Below are 20,826 nucleotides of genomic sequence, written 5' to 3'. Positions count from 1 at the left end.
TGAATCACCAATAATGTTGCTTAGGAAAACTTAACAAAACGGTGGCAAAACCCTAAACCAGCCAGCATGGCGATTTGGTACCCTCCAGATGTGTTTGACACCAGGTTGGGGAAGTCTGCCCTAAACAGTTGAGGGTAGGATATCTGAAGGTCCGTGTATCAGCCTGCTGAAATGCTAGGTCATTTTTGGAGAACCTGATCTAGGTGTCCTCACCATCAGAAGAAAGGGGGGCTGTTGAGGCCAGGGACTAGTAATTGGTGGCGCCTTGTCTTTGGACAACCCTCTTCAGGGAGGCGCAGATGGTTTCTTTCTTCTCCTTCTGTAGGCAACTTGAGATCTTCCCTTTTTTATTTTTCTTTGAAAGGGGTGGTGGTAGGATCATGGGCTGTTATTTTTCTGGCTGCCACTTGTTACTCTTTGATGATGATAGAAAAACCATTTTGGCTTACAGTTGTAATTGATTTTATAGGTTTTACTATTTTTATTCCAGTTACATGTCGTTGTGTGTTGTTTTCTCCTGCTGTCAGCTGCTTTGGAGGCCTGTTGCCCAGAAGAAAGGCAGTTTGTAAACCAGGGGTGGGGAACCTCAGGCTTGGCGGCTAAATCTGGCCCTCTTGGGGTCCCAGTCTGGCCCTCTTGGATTCCCCTGTGGGCCACGCCGCCTTCCCCTTTCACCCAACCACCGGCTGTTTTCCTGGCTTTTGTGCAGTTCCCCCCCCCCCATTCTAAAAGCTTGAAATGCCTCTCCTAGGGCTTAGTGACTGACAGTAAGAGCGTTAAGCTAAAATATGCTAGTATTTTTTGTCCTTTGGTCCCACCCCTTTTGCATTTGGCCACACCCACCACTGGAACGTGGCCATGGAGAGCTTTTCTGAAATTAAATTTGGTGCTCTGGCTGAAAGAGGTTCCACACCCCTGGCATAAGGGCTAGAATCTTGCTTCCATGTTTTTGTTTTTAAATGAAACTGACATTATAGAGAGAGGCTGTAGTGCGTGCTCTGCAGACAGAAGGTCCCAGGTTCATCTCCGGTTTAAAAGGATCAAGAGTAGACACCGCTGGGATGGATGAACAAATAGACTGACCTGGAATTAGGCAGCTGCCTCTGTTCCATACCTCATTTCATCCATCCTGGACCTTGCATGCAAATGGTCCAAGGTTCAGTCGCCTCTTCCATTAAAAGGATCTGGAAAAAATCAGACGTAGCTGCGCTGGTCAATGAGAATAAACATCCGAAGTCCATAGTTGAGCAATTTCTTTCTTAGGACCAACCCAAATTTATTTATATATTTCATTTCTATACTGCCCAATAGGCGAAGCTCTCTGGGCAGTTCACAAAAATTAAAACCACAAAACGCAGCATAAAACAATGTAAAATATGAAAGCTTAAAGCCACAATATAACAGTACAACGAGAATAAAATCTAGCAGCAATGCGGAGAATTAAAATACAGATTTAAAACGCCAAAGCTAAAAGACTAGGATGCTAAAATGCATGGGAGAATAAAAACGTCTTCACCTGGTGCCAGAAGCAGTACAACGTGGGCTCCAGGCGAACTTCTCTAGGGAGCTCATTCCACAGCCGGGGTGCCACAGCAGAAGAGGCCCTCTTCCTGGTAGCCACCCACCTCACTTCCTTTGGCAGGGGCTCATGGAAAAGGGCTGCTGAGGATGACCTTAGGGTCCTGGCAGGCACATATGGGAGGAGGCCATCTTTCAGATAACCTGGCCCCAAGCCATTAAGGGCTTTGAATGTTAATACCAGCCCTTTGAATTGGGCCCGGATGTGGACTGGCAGCCAGTGCAGCTGGAAAAGTACTGGCGTAATGTGATCTTGTTGGCCAGTCCCTGTTAACAATCTTGCTGCCTTATTTTGGACTAGCTGAAGTATTCCGGACCGTTTTAAAAGGCAGCCCCACGTATAAAGCATCGCAGTAAAATTCCACAAGCTTTTGAATTCACCAAACTCTTCATGGGGCTAGGTGGTACAAAAAGCAGGGGATGGGGGAAGAGACTGAACAGGATCGTTGCCCAAAGACCACAGGCTATGGGGACTAATAGAAATAATAAATACATGGGGCAAATGGACAAATGCTCTGACCTGGTATAAGTTGGCTTCCTGCATTCCTGTGATGATGTCAGGGAAAGGGGATGGAGGGGCTGATCCCTGTTCTTCATACAAACTCCGACGCCTGTGTAGCGCAGTCGCAGAATTTCCAATTGTACAACACAAGCCCCGTGCGCATCCCCACTGAATATCCTTTGGCTTTCTGGATTCTCTTTTCTCCCCCTCAGGAGGTGTTGGCTGCATCCTTCTTGCTGGACGCGACGGTAACCAAGCATGTGCTTTTCAGATGTCTCCTTTATTTATTGCTCTCCTCCTAGAGTTCACCCTTTAACCATCGCTCTCGCCCTCCAATGCCTCCTCCGGGGGCCTCACATTTGCTTCGACCTCTAGTCATGCTCTGCTTTCTCTCTCTCTTCCTGTCTGTCTCGTATGTTCAGGATTCCTCAAAAACGTGTTGACGGACTATTTTTCAGGTAGGCCCCTTTCCCGGTTGTGTCGGGCACACGCCCCAATTTTTCTCGCCGCCCTTTAATCCCCATTTTCCCAACTAGGGCAGGGGGCCCTTCACCCTCTGGTGTTCCAGGCTGCACTTGTGGGACCGGTGGTAGTTCTCACTCACGTTTGCCATTGCAGCTGCTTGTCCGGGGGTGTTCCTTGTTCTGGATTGACGTGGTGTGGTGTAACGGGACGCGCTCCGTTCTTCCTGCGGGTGGGCGGAGCTCACAGTCTGGTTTCGCAGTGGGGAGATAACGGAGGAAGTGGAGGAAATGAAGCGGCAGAGTGGATAACAAGGGGCAGATGTAATGTGGGTACATGTACAGTGGCAGAGTGGTCAATTTGGAAGTGCAGGCACACATCATGACAGTCTCCATAGACATGACCCCAAGGAGAGCCCAAAGTTGCAGGCAGCCGCGTTGATCCATATCAGCAAACCAGTTCTAGGAGTTTTCATGCGCTAGGAGCAGGCCTTTCATAAAGCGAATGGGTCTTAACTGCCCGTTCCAGACTAAGCCACCCCAAATCATTTACATTGCAACAAGGAGTAATATATTTTTGCTGGGAAATTCATTTCCCTCCAGCTACTGTGAGGATTGCAGCTACATTCGGAGGGAACAGGGACGTCTGAGTCCAGTGTCCCTGCTAGTAAAAATGTGCCAGCGGTACATCCCTATGAGCCCTGACTCCACTACATCACCATACATATACTGGGGCTGTTCACACAACACGCTAACCCATACTGAGTGGTTGAGTGTGGGTTGCTTGTTGAAGCGTGGGTTAGCGTGTTGTCTGAACCCAGGACCTTTTCTGCAAGGTGGCTTGTTAACCATGCAGTGTGGCTCATTAACCACCCTGAACAACCCCACAAGAAACCATGGGCTGTCAGGGCGGCTTGTTCGAGACAAAGGAGCCACGCTGCGTGGTTAACAAGCCACCCTCGGGAAAATGCCCTGGGTTCAGACAACACCCTAACCCACGCTTCAGCAAACAACCCACGGTTCGAAAACAGCCCACGCTCAGCTTTAGTGTGTTGTGCGAACTCGGTCACTGTGACTTTGTTTCAGTTGGGGAAGGGCACTAACGGATTAAGTCACAGGCTTCATGGGGAAGGGGAGGGATTGGAAAGAAGGATGGGGGGAGAGGAAGAGATGGCCCTCTGCGAGGCAGTTCCAGATATAAGGAGTCGCACGAGAGAAAGGGTGCCCGAGGGATGCTCTAGGTCTTGATTGCCTACACATCAAGCTTGCACATCAAGCAGGGACAAGATGTGGACTAGATGTCTAATAAGGCCCCCTCCAACTCTGTGATTGTACAGAGAATGCTGGAGGTCTTTGGGCAGGTATAGCCAAATTTGGTGTTCTGGACAGGCAGAAACGAAGTGTATAACTATAAGACCCTAAGAAGAGCCCTGCTGGATCAGACCAAAGGCCTGTCTAATTTAGCATCCTGTTTCCCACAGTGGCCAACCAGATGCCAAAGGGACCTGAGTTTAATAGCAGCCTCCTGCTTACATTCCCCAGTATACTGCCTCTGATACTGGAGGTAGCACATAGCCATCAGGATTAGTAGCCATTGATAGCCTTCTCCTGTCTAATCCTCTTTTAAAGCCATCCATATGGGTGGTCACCACTACATCTTGTGGTAGCAAATCCATAATTTGGCTATGTACGGTGAAGAAGTCCTGACTTTTGTCTGTCCTGAATCTCCCACCATTCAGCTTCATGCGATTGGCCCTATTGAGCTTTTGTATTAAAGCTCTTGCCTTCTCTGATGCCCCCCCCCCCCCCGTTTTCCTTTTCTTTTTGGCCTTGATGCCGCCTCTCCTCCTCCTAACGCAGACGCTTCACGGGATTTGAACACCCTGGCAGAGGAAGAGGAGGAGACATCTGCTCAGAGCAAAAGCCAGACTGGATCAGCAACCACTGCCCCTTCCAGGACCTTCAGGAAGAAAGGTAAATTGAGGCAGGGGTGATTGTGCATGGCTGTTTCTAGTTCTCCAAGTGGCAGGCTGGGTGGAGGGGAGATCTAGTGGAGGAGAATAAGGGGAGGTGGAGAGTAATGCTGGGTTCTGCAACATGGCGCCCTGATTTTTATTTTATTGCTTAAGATGTAATTAACTGGGAAGCTGGCGTGCTGCAAAGCAAAGTGCTGCCTTCCAGCGCCATCTTTATCTGGGTTCAAAAGAGAGGTCTCGTGTTTTGGAGCTCAGACCCCACTTCTGCCTTGGACTTTGGTTCTTGGGCAGGTTTTACTTTTCCTTTAGTCTCACCTCTTTGCCTCCCGGGAAACTGAATGCTTTGCCACTGGCCATGCCCGCCACGGCAGCCATTTTATGAATGGGCAAACCCTCCCCATGACAGCCATTTTGTGAGAGCACCCAGGACACTCCCTCCACGTTCCAAATGTGCCCACCGGCCCGAAAACATTGGAGACCCCTGAGAGTAATGAATCCTGGGTTGCATTTCTCTCCCGGCAAGGGTGAGAAGTGGTGTAAGAGGGAAGGGGGAAAGGAATGCAGTTTTTGGTGGAGAGGATTAAAAATGAGGACCGGTAAATATTTTAAGCTGCCTGATAATCTGTTCCAGACCATGGCTGGACCATCTAGCTTCATTTTCTTATTCTGACTGTCAGTGGCATGCTAGGGGCTCAGTCAGGAAAGTCCTGATGGGGAGACCATTGCAGAGTGCTTACTTTGCATGCAGAATGACTTTGGTTCAAACCTAGGAGAGACGTTTCAAGCTTTTAAAATGGCCTCTACAGTCCCCTCCCTGCCCACCGGAACACCCCCTTTCCTCCTCCTCCTCGGTCGCTTTTCTGACTTTGAAGAAGCAGCCGGTGCGGTTCTCTCTGCACTGGCTGCAAAGGGGAGGGGTCTGGGGTTGGATCTCCGACTCCCCCTTCCAAGGTTGGAGCCTCCAACCTCAGAGGGGTTTCCCAAGCCATCCTGTGGTCCCTGGGACACTCGCCCAGGGATCATAGGATAGCACTCTCAACTGCCATGCAGGGGGCGATTTTCAAGGGCGATTGGTTCAACCCCTCCTCCCTCCCAAAGATATTCTCCTGGATGGCAATTATGCTTAGAAAAAACTTTTTCCATTGGTCCAAGATGATCTCGGGCAGCGTGCAAATGAATGGAATTGTATTTGATTTGCAGTGATCTGGACAAGAAATGAATGGGCTGGTTTTGGCTCCTGTGACATTTAAATAAATCTTAGTAATGGTTTCTAAATTTGCATACATAGATATTCATATTGATCTGAATCTAGATATACATGTATCCTGTACGCGGCCTTGAGAGGGTCCACCCTTGACGGTGGCCCAGAAATCTTTTTAGACAGATCCAGCAGAATATGCAGGCTTCATGCAGATTTGTGTCCTGGCTCTGGGCCTGGCTCCAGATCTTTCAAGTGCCTAGCGACACCCTTGGCCAGCCATGAAAACACCCGGGCTTTGCTATCTTCTCCTTGCAGCCGTCGCTGAGGTCCCCAAGCAAGCGGCCGATGCCATTGACGGCAGGAGCAAAGCCCTCGGGGACGTGGCTAGTCCTGCAGCCGAGCCAGCCCCCGCCGTCCCCTTGGCAGCCACGACACCCTTGCCAGTAAGTGGTCCAGAGCGTGCTGGGCTTGTGGGGCACGGAGGGGCGAGCGGTGCGTGGCCGGGAGGAGCAAGTGCCATCGCAAGAGGGCCGGGCGCCTGGAACCGCATGACGGGAGCTTCCGCAGGGTCCGCAAAAACGGGGGCCGAAGAGGAGATGGAAGTGGAGGGATCCGAGATGCCACAGGGGCTGTCGTCCTCGTCGAGCAACGCTGAAGTTAGGTGAGTGCTGCTTCGTTGGGGGGAGGGTGTGTGAGCCCGGATGCCTGGGTCCTGTTCTTGAATCGGAGAGAAGGAGGGGATCTAACGGGGTACGAGCAAGGAGTGAAGAAATGCAGGGAAGGGGCGAAACAGGCGTGACTTTAAATGAGGGCTTTTTTATTTTTATAATTTATTTGTTATTGCACTTATACTCCGGCTTTTTCCCTCTTGCAAGGAGCCCAAGGCAGCTTACGTGGCGGTCCTCTTCTCCATTTTTATCCTCACAACAGCCCTGTGAGGTAGGTTAGGCTGAGAGTCGGTGACTGGCCCAAAGTCATCCAGTGAGCTTCATGGCCAAGTAGGGACCAGAACCTGGGTCTCCCGAGTCCCAGTCCAAACACTAACCACTACACCGCACTGCCTCTCAATCGCATTTAACGTGTCTGTCATATTTTTTGCCTTTTAACAATTCGCACCCAGTGGAACCTTTTCTCCCAGGGACTAAAAGCAGCTTTGGTCATTTGGGGGGTGAGATTTTTGGCAGGGCCCATGGAAGAGGAGAAAGGGCTAACCCCATCCTCCCCACACACTGTGTTTCTGCAGCTGCTGTTGTTAAAAGAAAAAATAAACCAATGCATGAAATGCATTCACACCAGGGCTATTACTTGGCCCATTCCTGAATCCATTTCACAGGGTCCTGAGTATCCCTTGGTGCCAAAATAAGCGTTTTCCCATGTGTTTTTCAAGTGAGATGACAGCTGGGGAGGAAAAGTTTAAATCTCCTCTCTCCATGTTCAGCAACCTGCCCCCCCCCCAAAAAAAATACTTTTCCCCTGCATAAAAAAAAGTAAACTTTTTTCCCCTTGGCTTGGGATAGAAACTAACTGAAGAACTTATTTTATCTGAGATGATTTGGATGAGAAATCAAGTGGCTCTTGTGAAATTTAAAGAAATCCTCGTAATCATTTCTAAATGTGCATATACAGGTATAAATTAGCAGCTGAAACATTCTGTCCTAAGCGGCTGGACTCAGAATCTTTTAAACCCCGATTCACACATTTGACGCCAGGTCTCTGTTTTGGCCCCGGGTTCCCCTCTCTCCACCGCCAGACGCAGGGAGCGGAGGAAGGCGCCTCTGTTTCAGGCGGGCTCCAATGCATGTGGCGGCCTAGGCGCAGAGTTAACACCGACAGCTGTTAGTTTTGCTTCTCCTTTCTTCAGGGTGGGTGGGTGGAGAGAGGGTGCCTTCCAGATTTAGGTTCTCTCTGTCCTACCCCACCCCCAGCGCTCGGAAGAAGCGAGACTGACCCACCCAAAGGGAGAAAAGAGAAGTTTGCTTGCAGGAGGAATGGGAAGTAAGATGCCAGGGTTTGGGGCAGGGGGGGAAGTCTGCCATTTAGAAGGACAGGGGCACATGAGGAGGGAACAGGACACTGCACTGCCCCATGGCAAGCATACCCCGCCACATACTTCCATGCGCTGCTCCTTCAAATGAGCCTCAACTAAATTTCTTTGCCGGCTTCAGTTCTGGGGAGGAACTTCTCCTTCTCCTCTAGATCAGATGGGCCGTTGTGGCCATGTTTCACCTCCCCCCTCCCCACAGCGCATGGCTTCACTTACATGCTCAAACTGCCCTCAGTTGCTTCAACCTCACGCGTCTTTACATAGGTGCCCCCCTGTGCGTGGACCACTCCGGGTCTGAATCGTGTCTCTTGTTCTGTGAGTGGGGGCTAGGAGTGTGGCTGCCCCCTCCCCTTCTAACAGCATGGGGGAAGGTGTGTGTATGTGTGTGTGTGGGAGGGTGGAACTCAGCCCCCTTTTGACCCCTTTCTACTCTCTGCTTGTAAGTCAGGGGTGCAGAATTACCAAAAATACCCGCATATTTTAGCTGAAAGCCCTCCCTGCTGGTGACTCTTAGGAGAGGCATTTCAGCCTTTTAGAAAGGGGGAAAAAACTGCACAAAAGCCAGGAAACCACAAATGATTGGTAGTTGGGGGGAAGGGGTGGGGCCAGGGGAACGGGGCGTGGCTTTCTAGGGAACTGTCCGAGGGCCGGATTTTCTGCACTGGCCCCAAAACCCGAGGTTCTGCACTCCTGTCTTAAGTGAAGGATTGCAAGGGGTGGGATGCATTAAACCACCATACGCCAACCTGTGCACCCCCCAGTTGTGTTGGACAGTGGCTCCCATCATCCCCGAGACAGCTCGGGGATGATGGGAGTTGTAGTCCAACACATCTTGCAAGTGCCAGGTCGGGAAGGCTGCATTAAAGGGAGGGCTGCCTTTTTAACAACAACAACAGGAGAGAGAAGTGAAACCTTTTGAGTTATGAAGTTCTGTTGTTGAGCAAGAGAATAACAACAGGATGGGCCGAATTGCTTTAAGAAGGCTGAGGATTTGCTTTTGGGCAACGAGTTTTGTAAGATTTAAGCAGTAAACATAAGAATAAACAATTAAGAAGAACCCTGCTAGTCCGACATCCTGTTTCTCTCAGTGGACAACCAGATGTCGCTGGGAAGCCAACACACAGGACATGAGGGAAGTAGGAACACTGGAAGCTGTCTCAAACTGAGTCAGACCCTGGGTCCATCTAGCCCAGTTTGTCGACACTGACTGGCAGCAGCAGCTCTCCGTGGTTTCAGGCAGGGGTTTTTCCAGTCCTTCCTGGAGATGCTGGGAGTCAAATCTGGACCTTCTGCATGCAAAGCAGGGGCTCTACCACCAAGCTATGGTCCTTTCCATAAAAAGAAGGGTTCCAGTCCTCATGATTCTAAATAAAGGGCTGGTTTAAATAAGGAAATAGAAAGCTGACTTGGTATAAACCATGGGTCCATCTAGGCCAGTATTGTCGACACTGACTGGCAGCAGCGGCTCTCCAGCACTTCAGGCAGGGCTTTTTCCAGCCCTACCTGGAGATGCCGGGAATCGAACCTGGGACCTTCCCCTTGCAAAGCAAAGGCTCTAATGCTGAGCTATGGCCCCTTCCCTTCGAAACCTGAGGGCACGTTACCTGTAATCCTGGAGGGGGTATTTAACCATCAAGAAATGTTAGCCATCAGAAGCCTTATTCTCCAGGAATTTGTCTAAACCCCTCGTAAAGCTAGTATTGTCAAGACATCAACCTGGTTCCTACGATCATGGCCAGGGAAGGAAGCTACAACGGGCTTATTTCCCCCACTGTGCACAGTGGTCACACACCAGGGGGGTTAGCATAATTACCCTGGGCAGCACGGCTTCCCGTGTGATGTGAACCCAGTGAGGATGGCTTGTTGCTGTGGTTAATAAGCCACCACAGAACCCTAAAACAGCCCATGGGTTCTGGGTGGCTTATTAACCACCCTGTAGTCGTGTGAACCTCACCATCTTGTGACGGTGAGTTCCACAAGTTAACTGTCTTCAGTGGCTCCGTCCCAGAATCCTTTGCACAGGTCTGTGCTCAGATTGTGGGGGTGGGGGACGTATGAAATCCATAAGTCACAGCCCCGCGGTCTCTCCCCAACATTAGCCAAATCGTGCCCCCCCCCCTTCATTGGCTTCTCAAAACAGTAGCAGGGCGGTGGGGACGGCTTGTTCATACCAGTCCCCATATAACTTCCCCAACCTGGCACCCTCCAGCTCTGCTGGCTGGGGGATCATGGGATTTGTAGTCCAACACATCTGGGGGGGTGCCAGGTTGTGAAACGTTGCGTTGGAGTCTGGCTTACCATGCTTAGAGGTATTTATTCTATACCCCGGGTGGGCGGAAGGTAGATCTCCAGATGTTTGGGGCTTCAATTCCCAGAATCCCCTGCCAGCATGGCCAGTAGTTAGGAACATTGGGGGTTGCAGTCTAAAACATCTGATCTATTTCCTGGCCACTCCTGTTCTACACAATAGGAATGTTGTGCATAAATGCTGCAAACATTTATTAATTATTAATTAATTAATTAATTAATTAATAATAAATAAATGTTTGCAGTCGAGGTAGGTTTTCCCTCCCTCCCTCCCTCCCTCTCTCTCTCTCTCTCTCTCTGTCTCCTGTTTCCCCACTACTCCTATCCTGTCTGTCAGTCGAGGCCTCATCCCTTTGCTCTTTCCTGTCCATTACCAATGCTTCCTTTTGTCAGCCTGCAAAACCCACACAGGGCTGCTATCACCCAGGGCCACCCAAAGGATCACAGCATGGAAAACCAGTGGGGTTCCAGGCAGAGAAGCCCCCCCCCCCCCCCCGGTCACCTACTTCCTGGTCCTTTTAACCGGAGATACCAAGAATTTGCATGCAAACCAGTGGAGGCTGGTGGTCCTATTTCAGTGGGCAGGTGCATCCATTCTGGGTCTCAGTTAGGACCAGCCAGAACGCTAAAGGAGCTATGCAAGGTGCGGAATTGGATGGCTTGCTTAGAGTTCTGGCTGGTTCTGACTGAAACCCAGAATGAATTCACAGCCCCGCAGATATCGGAGCCATCAGCCCCCACTGGGTAATGGGGCTTCAGATGATGGGGGGGGCTGCTGCTCTTGCAGGGCTGTGCAGACCACCTCACCCACCCTTGCGCACAAGAGTTGCCACCCTCGCTGTCTGACCAGGGGTCTTGATGGAAGCTTGGCCCAGTCGGGGTCACCCCTCACATGGCAGAGCTCTTCGCTGGCACATCTCCTTCCGATATGCTCTAGATGGTGGTGGGAGGCGGGGGCTGGCCACGAAGAGCAGTAGGGGGAGGGCAGTTCCACGGTCCTCCTCGCTGCTCTTTCGACACGTAGGGGTTCTCTCCCCTGAGGAGAACTATGATCCAGGGGTAAAACTCTGGCCGAGAAACAGGCCGAGAAACAGTGAGGCGTTGCAACCTTCCAGGGGGTTGTGTAACATTTTGTAGGTTGAAGAAGGCAGATTGCCCCTGTCAGTCCCAATCCTCAGGACGTCTCTTTCTTTCCCGCCTCCAGGCCGGTGGATATCTGGAGACCCAGAGAGCAAAACCCTGTGTCTGCACCGCGCAGGAAGAAAAGCCCCTGCAAGGGCCCCGCCGAGCCCCCAGATGTGTCTGTATTGCCTTCATTTGCACCCGGGCCCGTCCCTGTGCGGAAAAGCAGGTTGGAGAAGATGCTGGTGGCCCCGGAGAACCCAAGCCTTGTGTCGGAGGTGGCCGGGCCCATAGAGGACCGCTCTTATCCCACCACTGCGTCCGCTGCTCCGAGTAGCCCAGCAAGGGAAAGATCCGACTGCAGGAGCTGGGCGGAGAGGTCCCCCTCTCCCCCTAAGCCCGAGAATCCCGTGGTGGTGTATTTTGTGGAGGATGCGGCCCTTGCTGAGCGCAGCCCCGTTGCCCTCACCAGCAGGGCGGGTCCCACGGGGTCGTCTTCAGACGCAGCGTTCCTGGCTCTGGCTCCTGTCATGGGGCCGCCCCCCCCGGCATGGGATTTTGGAGAACCGGTCGCCAGCAGCACCCAGAGTGTAGCGGGCGATCCAGCAGCGTTAGGAATCGCTCCTGCGTTGACCAGCGGTAGCACCCTGGCGGAATCGGCGGCAACGGAGCGCGAGGGGGGTTGCGGAGGGTCGCCACGGCCTTCCGGAGATGCCGAGCTGTCCTTGGTTGACTCGGCGAGGGGTGGGATGGAGGAGGAGCAGTGTGTGGTCATGGGGGGGCCTTCTGGCAGTGAGGCGGGGTCTGTGGCAGGAGAAACGTCCCCTCCAGAGCTCCTGGCCAAGCCAGAGAGGGAGCAGGCTGAGGATGAAGTCTGTGGAGCTGGTTCTGAGGCGGGGGCATCTTCAACGCCTCCTCCAGAACCCCCTCCCCGACAGGAGGCGCGTTGGACAGGGGGCGAGGCAGAGTCCAAGGGTGGCCGAGCGTCTGAAGCGGCCAAAAGTCCTGCCCCTCCGACAAATATTTCCGCGGAAGCACTCCTACAGCAGGCACAGCGCGCATCAGAGGAGGAGTTTGTGGACGGTGGCACCCTTCTGACCCTGCTAGAGCGATCGCTGCCCTCGCCTGCAGAGGAAGGCAAGGAAGAGGGGGCAGAGGGAGGCCCAGTGGAGATGCCCACCCCTGCCTTTGCTGCTCTGCGCAGCCCGGACAGGCCCCGGGGAGCAGAGGATGAAACGGCCGTGGCCGAGAACAGCTGCCAAAGTCCGCTAGAACCCGAGGCGCTTCTGGAGCCGGAATTGGCGAAAGCGGAGACCGGTGGCAGAAGGGACGTGGAGGAGGGAAGAGCTTCTGGAGGTGCCGTGCAGGACATGGCAGGAGAGAAAGCTCGTGGAGAGGAGCACGTTGCGTCAGAAGAGGAACTGGAGCGCGGCAAAGAGGAAGGAAGCGGGCGGGAATGGCTAGAAAACGTTTTGGACGCCGTGGCAACGGAGGCCTGCAAGCCAGACACGGAGAGGAGCGCTGAGGCTTTGGGCCTAGTGTGGCCAGAGGTTGAGACCCCCAGCCTAGACGGGCGGGAGATCGGCCACGAGGGGCCGCACAGCCACAATTTACCTGACCGCAGAGATGCCAGGGGTGAAACGGCATCCGGTGCAGCCGAGTATAACTCAGCACTGAGGAACAGTGAGCGAGCGGCGGTCCTGACGTCAGCCCCAAGCCCCGCGCCATCTCAGGATTCTGCCGGGCCCCTCCCAGCTCCCTGTGCTCCCAAGGAGAGGAGCGCTGGGCCCTGCCAGGAAACTCCAGTGCTGAGCCCTGTGCCCTGTGGCCCAGCACTGGATTTTGGAGCACAAAGGGAAGCCCAGGTACAGACCTCTGCGCCCGGTCTCTCCTTATCATTGGCAGCCTCTGGCTGCTTCCTCCCCTTCTCCCTGCTCTAAATGTGCATTTGATTCTGGCTGGGTGCTTCCTGCTGGTGCATTGGGGACGTTTGGGGGCGGGGGGCACAGAGGTAGGAGCAGAGGGCCACTGTTGCCATGGGAATGTGAGAAATTGTGGGCCCCCGAAAGCTCATCCCTTTGAATGGGTTAGAGTCTGGAGTGGCGAGTTTCGAACACTTTGCGGTCGAATTGGACAGGGGCTCAGAGCTGGGATGGGCCTGGGGGGCAGTCATTGGGAGAGAAAATGTACCATGCTTCCTTTCAACCCAGCAGGGGAAATATAGTTTTAGGTGGGGAAACCCACAGAGACCCAGTTGTATGCTTCTGTGGGCTACACAGTATGGCTCAGGACTTGGGATATTGCCCAAGTTGCCTTCCCCTGAAGGCAACAGCTGGGCCCCCACCCATAGTGGGGTGCCGGTAAGGCACAGGCGAAGTGGCATGTAGCACATATGCATGAGCAAACATAGACCAAAGGGGATCCGCCCACTTTGCAGCTGCTGGATTGTGCGCAAATGCAGACGTTACTGTCAGGGAATGTTCCATCCTTGGATACTCCGCATTTACTCTTATTTCGTTTCTTTTTTAAAAAATCAAGTTCCTAGACCTCATGGTCCTGGTGGGAAGTATGTCTGTTTTTTCCCCACATCCTTGTCAGAAAATTGTCAAATTTTCCTTGCCAGAAAATCCCCAGAAACTACCCAAGGAGTTGTAAGCAGAAATGAATTCTGCTTTTCCCAGCAACATGTGCCAGAAAATGTCTTCTTGATTGGAGAGTTTGCATGGCAGTTCTTAGGTTCTCTCCTACACACACGAGAGTGCAGACTTTTCCTGCCTCCACAGGTGCTGGGGTTTCATTTAGGACAGGGGTGCAGAACTTCAGCCCTTTGGGGGCCCAGTCTGGCTGTCCAGGGTTCCTCATTTTTGCTAACATTTGTCCTCTGCTTTGTAGGTTTGACTGTTTTTATTCCAAATACATGTTGCTGTGTGTTAATTTCTCTTTCTGCTGGGCTGCCTTAGAGGCCCGTTGTCCAGCAGAAAGGCTGTGTGTAAACCAGGGGTGGAGAACCTCAGAGAGCTTCTTGGAATGGAATATGGCCCTTGGGCTAAAAGATGCTGTGCACCCCGTGTTTTAGAGAGTGTTCCAACGATTGGGGTAGGGGGAGGCGGTTCAACGGGGTCAGTAGCTCTACGTCTCCCCTCAGCCAGGGCTGTGACCAGCTTCTTTCCACCACCCCTTTTAGGTTGACACCCCCAGCAGCCCGACACTCGTGAGTTCCAGCCAGTCCTTGCTGGAATGGTGTCAGGCGGTGACGGCCGGCTACCGGGGTGTCCGCATCACCAACTTCACGACCTCTTGGCGCAACGGCCTGGCTTTCTGTGCCATCCTGCATCGCTTCCACCCAGACAAGATGTGAGTTGGGGTGTGCGCAGAGCTGAGGGATGTCAAGGGAGCTCCTTTTGCAGTGTGGCTTCCAGTTCTGGCGGGAGCCCATGGAAGTCACCACTGTTTGAAGGCGACAGAGCAGCGACTTGCAAGGAAGGAATGCCCAAAAGACAGGTGTACTGTCCACGGTTCTTACAACTAACCTAGGGGTCCCCAACCTTTTTGGGGGAGGTGGGCAAATTTGGAATGTTGGGTGTTGTTGGCACTCACGGTTGCCATGGTGGGCCTGGCACACCCATTTCCCAGCAGGCAAACTGGTGAGACTAAACGAAGAGTAACTCACCCAAAAACCTAAGTATGAGGCAGCGGTGAGGACTGAGCTCTAAAATGCAAACCCCCTCTTTTGAACCCATGGTTTTCTGCTCCATCGCTCATTTCTCAGAAGGCAAACGGTTGAGGCTCAGAGATGTGGGGCCCAAAGGCCTTCTTAGAAGTAAAGGCTGACACTCTGTTTTGTAGCCTGCCAGCCTCCGGGTTAGTTTTTCTTTTTAATTAAAAATAATTCTTTAAAAATAAAAATCAAGAGGGAGAGAGAGAGAGGGAAAGGTGTCCCGCATGGGTGAGCCCAGAACTAACCAGTTTGAGGTGCAATCCTATGTACGTTTAGACAGAAAAAAGTCCTACAATTCCCATCATTCCCCAGCCAGCCATGCTGGCTGGGGATGCTGGGAGTTGTAGGACTTTTTTTGTCTAAACGTGCATAGGATTGCACACTTAAAGGATGTTCAGTTAATTAACTGATCTCCTCTATAATCACTTGATGAGTGCATTAGATTTATGTAAAGGTGCACATTACGAAACAAGGCTGCCTTTTTTGGATCTCACAGGAAATGCTAGGAATCTGTCTTACAGCAATTCTAGCTCAATATTTTCTGCTGTGACCGGCAGCAACTTGAAAGGTCTCAGGCAGAGAAGGCTGTTTTCCATTACCTGCCACCTGGTCTTTTTAATTCAGGGCTTAGGTGCAACCACAGAAAAGGCTCGCTCTCTCCCTCATCTCAGCAAGGCAGTATCTTCTGTTGTTACATGCTGCCTTTCTGGGCAGAAAGGTGGTTTACACAATTAAAAACAAAAACAATTCTAAAGGCAAAATAGATAGATAGATAGATAGATAGATAGATAGATAGATAGATAGATAGATATGAGTGAAAGGTAGAAAGACTAACAACACAGTATTCAAAAAATATATTTAAGCGAAACATTTCGGCTTCCGCCCTCATCGGTAACTGTGAACAGCGCAGCTATTGATGAGGGCAGAAGCCAAAACGTTTTGCTTAAATATATTTTTTGAATACTCTGTTGTTAGTCTTTCTATCTTCCTTCATTTTACCTTAAGACCGACTGCATCCACAATGGATCTGGAACCTTCTTGTTGCTTTGCTGTTGTGCTGCTTTAAATCAACCTCTCTCTCTCAACAGCATCAGCAATAAAATAGCAGAAACCATTAAAATCCTTCAGCCGCTGCCAGTTAATGAATTAAAAGCAGTTTTAATTAAAAGCAGATTCAAACAAGCAGGTCTTAATGGCCTGTTTAAAAGCAGTCAGTGAGGGAGACGGAGGCACTTCCTGAGGGAGAGAGTTCCTTGGTGGCAGGGCCGTCACCGAAAAGGCCCTGTCCCTCATGCCCGCCAGTCTGATGGATCTGGCCAGCGGACACATGAGCAGAGCCTCCATGGCTTTTCCTAAGGCCCAGGGAGGCTTATATGGGTGCTGGTAGTCCTTCTTGATCCCAAGATGTTTAGGGTGTTAATGTAACAACTAGCACTTCGAATTGTACCTGGAAAAGCACTGGTAACCAGCGTAGCCAGTACCGAATCAAAGTTCCAGTAAGCTCCAGTTGTCTGGCCCTTACAAAGAATCGAGCAGCTGTATTCTGCACCAGATGACGCTTCCAAACTGCCCCAGGTAGAGTGCATTACAGTATTCCCATCTAAATGTAACCAAGGCCTGAATATCTGTGGCAGAGTTTGCCCTCTCTGGATAGGGGTGCAGCTAGAAAAACAGCCAGACCTGACCTTAATGGGATCAGACTCAAATGGAAGCCTGCCTTGAGTGCCATTTTTCTTGGTCACAAAGGCAGGACACAAATCAAGTACATCATAATAGGAAGGAAGGAAGGAAGGAAGGAAGGAGGCCATCCTTCGGGTATCCTGGTCCCAAATCATAGGGGAATTTAAAGGTCATAACTGGCACTTTACACCTGACCCGGAAACAAATCGAATGTAAGAGCCATGGTGGATCAGATGAAGGTGTCTATCTAGGCCAGCGTTCTGTTCAAGCAAATGGCAACCAGCTGCCTGTGGGAAGCCCGGAAGTAGGCAATGAGCGCAGTAACACCCTTCCATTCATGTTCCCCAGTAAGTGGTGTACAGAGACATACCACCTCTGTTCCTGGAGGTAAATAGCCATTAGGACAAGTAGCCACTGATCGCCGGGGGGAACATCTGAGGGGCCATAGGATACTTCGGTTTCCCAGCTCCGAGGTCAGAGAGGGGAATCGGAGATCCGTCCCCCTCCGCCTCGCAGCTGGTATTGGAAGAACTGCGCTGGCTGCCTCTCCAAGGCTGGGAATCCGACCTCGGAGAGGGAGAAAAGGGGGTGTTTCAGTGGACAGGGAGGGGAGGAGACCAGAGAAGCCAGGATACGGGCTGTCCTGGGGTCGCTCCGGCCTCCTTCCCTCCCCCTCCGAACCCCGCCAGCTAGACAGGCTGAAAAGCCCATCTAGTGAAAATGCAGGTTGGGAGGACAGGGGGGCAAAGATACCTTCCACTGCGCCTCCCACCCTCCAAGTTCGAGGTCTTACAATCATCCAGGGCACAGTCCATAGGACTGCGCCCTTTCCCCCTGTGAATTGGGAGTTTATGCAACTGTTTTTAATCCTGGAGTAATGCCCTCCCCAAGTTTTCCAAGGCAGGCCTCCCATCAAGTGCAATCCCTTGACACCCCTCCCCCAACACTACCAATTAATCAATGCGAGCTTTATTTGATTAAAGAATAAAACCAATGGTAAATGCTTGCAGCCCATGTCAGATGCCTGGAGCGAGAGTAGTGGGGGGTCAGGAAGGAGGGAGGAATGTCTTGATAAAGAGTGGGAATGGGGCAGAGTACAGATGGTCCTTTGGTGCTGGTAGTGTGTGTTGAAGTCCGCCAAAACCCCACTCACAGACTTTGTGTTTCCCTCCCTTCTGTATTCAGCAATTACGAAGCCCTGGAACCGCTCGATATCAAAGAGAACAATAAACTGGTGAGTCAGTAGCGCCAACATCCCTGGGGCAGAAGGCTGCTTGTTTGGACATACCTGCTAGAAACATTATAGTGTAGGAAGGCCCTGAGACCTTTTTCTCAGACATGGATTCTTTGGGCAGCCTTAGTTCAGTCACTCAGGCTAAACTACATCCCAGGGCTGTTCTGGGGATGGATAAGTAGATGGAGCAACAGGGTGGTCAAGAGGTTACACTCTAACTTGCGGTGGGCAGCACCAAGCCCAAGGGCTGCATGCGGGCTGGATGCAGCCACCCATGCAGCCCCCATTGCCCGCAAAAAGTCATTTTTTATGAAGAACAACGGCCATTTGCTACTACAGAGGCTTACTAAGGACAAATTTAGCTTGTTTTAAAGCTGATTTGTCCTTGGTAAGCCTTTCGCCACTCTGGAGGCTTACTATGGACAAATTTAGCTTGAAAATAAGATGAATTTGTCCACAGTAAGTCTTTGGAGGGCTTTGCCCCTGGATTTCAGCAGTAAACCACCAATACTTTTATTTTTTACCACTGTCGTGAGGGTTGCGGCCTGAGGGGGTAACTTGGCCCCTGGACCGCCCAAAGTTGCTCACCCCCTGCTCTGCAGGGTGGGGCTTGGTGTTAATTTCTCTCTCAGTCTGCCTCAGTACTTCCACCTGTAAAATGGATAATCCTGGGACAAGGTGATCACATGTTGTTGTCAAGAAGATGAGTTGTGTAATTTCCTGAAAGCTTTTTTGCACCCTTGAAAAGTGCTGTAGAGGAGCAGGAGATGATGACGTTCGTAAATAATATATTTCTGTTCAGAAAAAGGGTTAGAAGTTTTGAGTTTCTCTCCCATTCTCTCTCTCTCTCCTTCTGCAATCAGGCCTTTGATGGTTTTGCCTCGCTGGGCATCTCCCGGGTGATGGATCCCGCTGACATGGTTTTCCTGACGGTGCCTGATCGGCTGATTGTCATGACGTATCTGTGCCAAATCCGGGCTTTTTTCACAGGGCAAGAGCTGAACGTGGTGCAGCTTGCCAGCCACACTAGCCAGACAACCTACAAGGTGGGCAAATTTGACACGGATGACTCTGGGTCCGTCGATCCTGCCATCTTCTACTCCCAGCACCTCCAAATTGCCACCTGTCAGACAGAACAGCCTGGGAGGCTGGAAGCTGAGGACTCTGGGGCAGCACAGGCCTCAGTCGCCGTAATGGAGGAAGACCCAAAACGGAAGGTGGAGGACACCATCCTAAAGCATTCTGGGAGTGAGGAAAAGGCAGGTGTGGCAAAGGATTCTGGGAAGGAAGCCATAACAGAGGACCAGATGGCAAAAGCCACTCATATTGGCTCTCTACAGGCTATGGAATTGGAACAGGCTTCTGAGGCAGTGGACAGTGCAGAAAATGATGGGAAGGAAATTGTCAATGGTGCCACGGCCAAGTCAGTTGAAGAACCTATGTCGGAGCTCCTCAGATCTGTGGACTATAAAACAGAAAGCACAAAGGTTGATGGGATGGCTGTGCCGGAGAGTCCCCCAAGCATCCAGTCTTACCCCAAGGACTCTATGATCGAGGCCTCAAAGCCTGATGGAAATGGATTTGTTAATTGCATGATGGCCAGTTCAACCATGGACCATGGGGCAGGTTTTCTGGCTGAAGTGGATTCTGGGCCTGAGGCCCCAAGGCCTGATGGGAAGCCAGTGGCTAATGGTGCCAGGACCAATCAAAGCACTGAACCAGAAGAGGAGAACTCTGACTCTAGGGACTCTGGGACTGAAGCCTCAAAGCATGATGAGGCGGCTTTGGCTAATGGTGCCATGGCTACTCAGAGCCCAGAACCAGAGGCTGCAGGGAATCATGGGGTGGAAGCTGAGGAAAAGCCTGATGGGAAACCGTTAGCCAGGAACGGTGAGAAGGTGGTCCCCCCTCCACGGCTGAAGCGGCTCGCTTCCCGGGGCAGTGTGGAACGCCCCTTGCAGCGGGCGCTGTCCACGGGAAGCCAGGTTCCCGTAGCCCCACCCCGCACCCATGCTGCCAAGTCCACCTTCGCTCACGTGCGCGACGCAGATCTGGTGAAGAAGCGGCGCTCACGATTGAAGAGCGAGTCCTTGTCCATTGATGAACCGGACTCGGGTGACCCCGCCAAAAGGCTGGCTGCGGTGAGTGGCGCTGTAAGGAAGGTGCCGGACGGGCTTGCTTGTGTATGGTGCATGGCGCATTGTTTGGTCGCAGGACCTCTGGCATTACTAACGCATTGCCCTGGTGGATGAAGTAAGGAGTTTTCTCTTGGGAGGTTTGATCAGGGGTTGAGCTGAAGCCTGGCTTCAGACTGCCCCACGTCCTCTTCAGGTCAAGGCTTTGGCCTTGAAAACGTGATGTTGGAAAGAGAGTGCTGCTGAGCATGTGCAGAGTCGCATTTTTCCCATCATGGCCAATCTTGCACATTTGGGTTCAGGAAGAACAGGACGCTTGAACTTGGGCATGTCCTTGACTTTAGAACAGGGATGCGAAACCTCAGGCCTGCGGATCCAGCCCTCTGGGGTTTCCAGATTGCCACACCCCCTTCCCCTGGTCCCACCCCCTTCCCCAACTGCCAGTAGTTTGGTGGTTTCCTGGCTTTCATGCAGTTTTTTCCTCCTACTAAAAGTTTGAAATGCCTCTCCTAAGGCTGGTATTTTGGCCCCACCCCTTTCGCCTTTGCCCCCATCCGCCACTGGAATGCAGCCCCCGAGAGCTTATCTGAAATTTAATTCAGCCCTGGGGCTGAGAGAGGTTCAGCATCCCTGGTTTAGGAACTACCTGTTAGGTTTGACGGACAAATCTGAGAGTTGGGCCTCTGTTTTTCTGAAGCATGGGGACACGGCTCCAGGCCACCGCGTTACCTGAGTGTAAATGGTGTTATCCCCTACCTTGGGGGTTTGATTCCTTCTAATCTCTCTTGCCTGATTCTCTCCTGCATTTGGGAGCCAGATAGTTTGTCAGTTTTCTGTGTCCCTCCACCAAAGTGATGTCTTCTCCAGG

General features: G+C 51.8%; 1 protein-coding gene across 3 annotated transcripts in view; it reads left to right on the top strand.

Annotated features, from left to right (window-relative positions):
* EHBP1L1 (EH domain binding protein 1 like 1) overlaps positions 1-20,826 on the top strand; it is a 56,824-nt gene that overhangs the window by 21,580 nt on the left and 14,418 nt on the right. Inside the window, exons 7-13 of one of the 3 annotated variants that reach the window (XM_084823729.1) lie at positions 2,503-2,538; positions 4,402-4,515; positions 6,034-6,379; positions 11,274-13,056; positions 14,376-14,545; positions 17,775-17,823; positions 18,687-19,964. In XM_084823729.1, the coding sequence (XP_084679855.1) occupies positions 2,503-2,538; positions 4,402-4,515; positions 6,034-6,379; positions 11,274-13,056; positions 14,376-14,545; positions 17,775-17,823; positions 18,687-19,964 (3,776 nt within the window). The remainder of the gene's footprint in view (positions 1-2,502; positions 2,539-4,401; positions 4,516-6,033; positions 6,380-11,273; positions 13,057-14,375; positions 14,546-17,774; positions 17,824-18,686; positions 19,965-20,826) is intronic. The other 2 variants (XM_084823731.1, XM_084823730.1) reach the window with 2 other exon arrangements.

Source organism: Heloderma suspectum, chromosome 17 (assembly GCF_057233095.1).
Source record: "Heloderma suspectum isolate Gila_16-S chromosome 17, 16-S_ref, whole genome shotgun sequence".
Taxonomy (NCBI): Eukaryota; Metazoa; Chordata; class Lepidosauria; order Squamata; family Helodermatidae; genus Heloderma; species Heloderma suspectum.
Note: the sequence above shows the minus strand (reverse complement) of the source record. Positions and strands in the feature narration are given on the sequence as shown.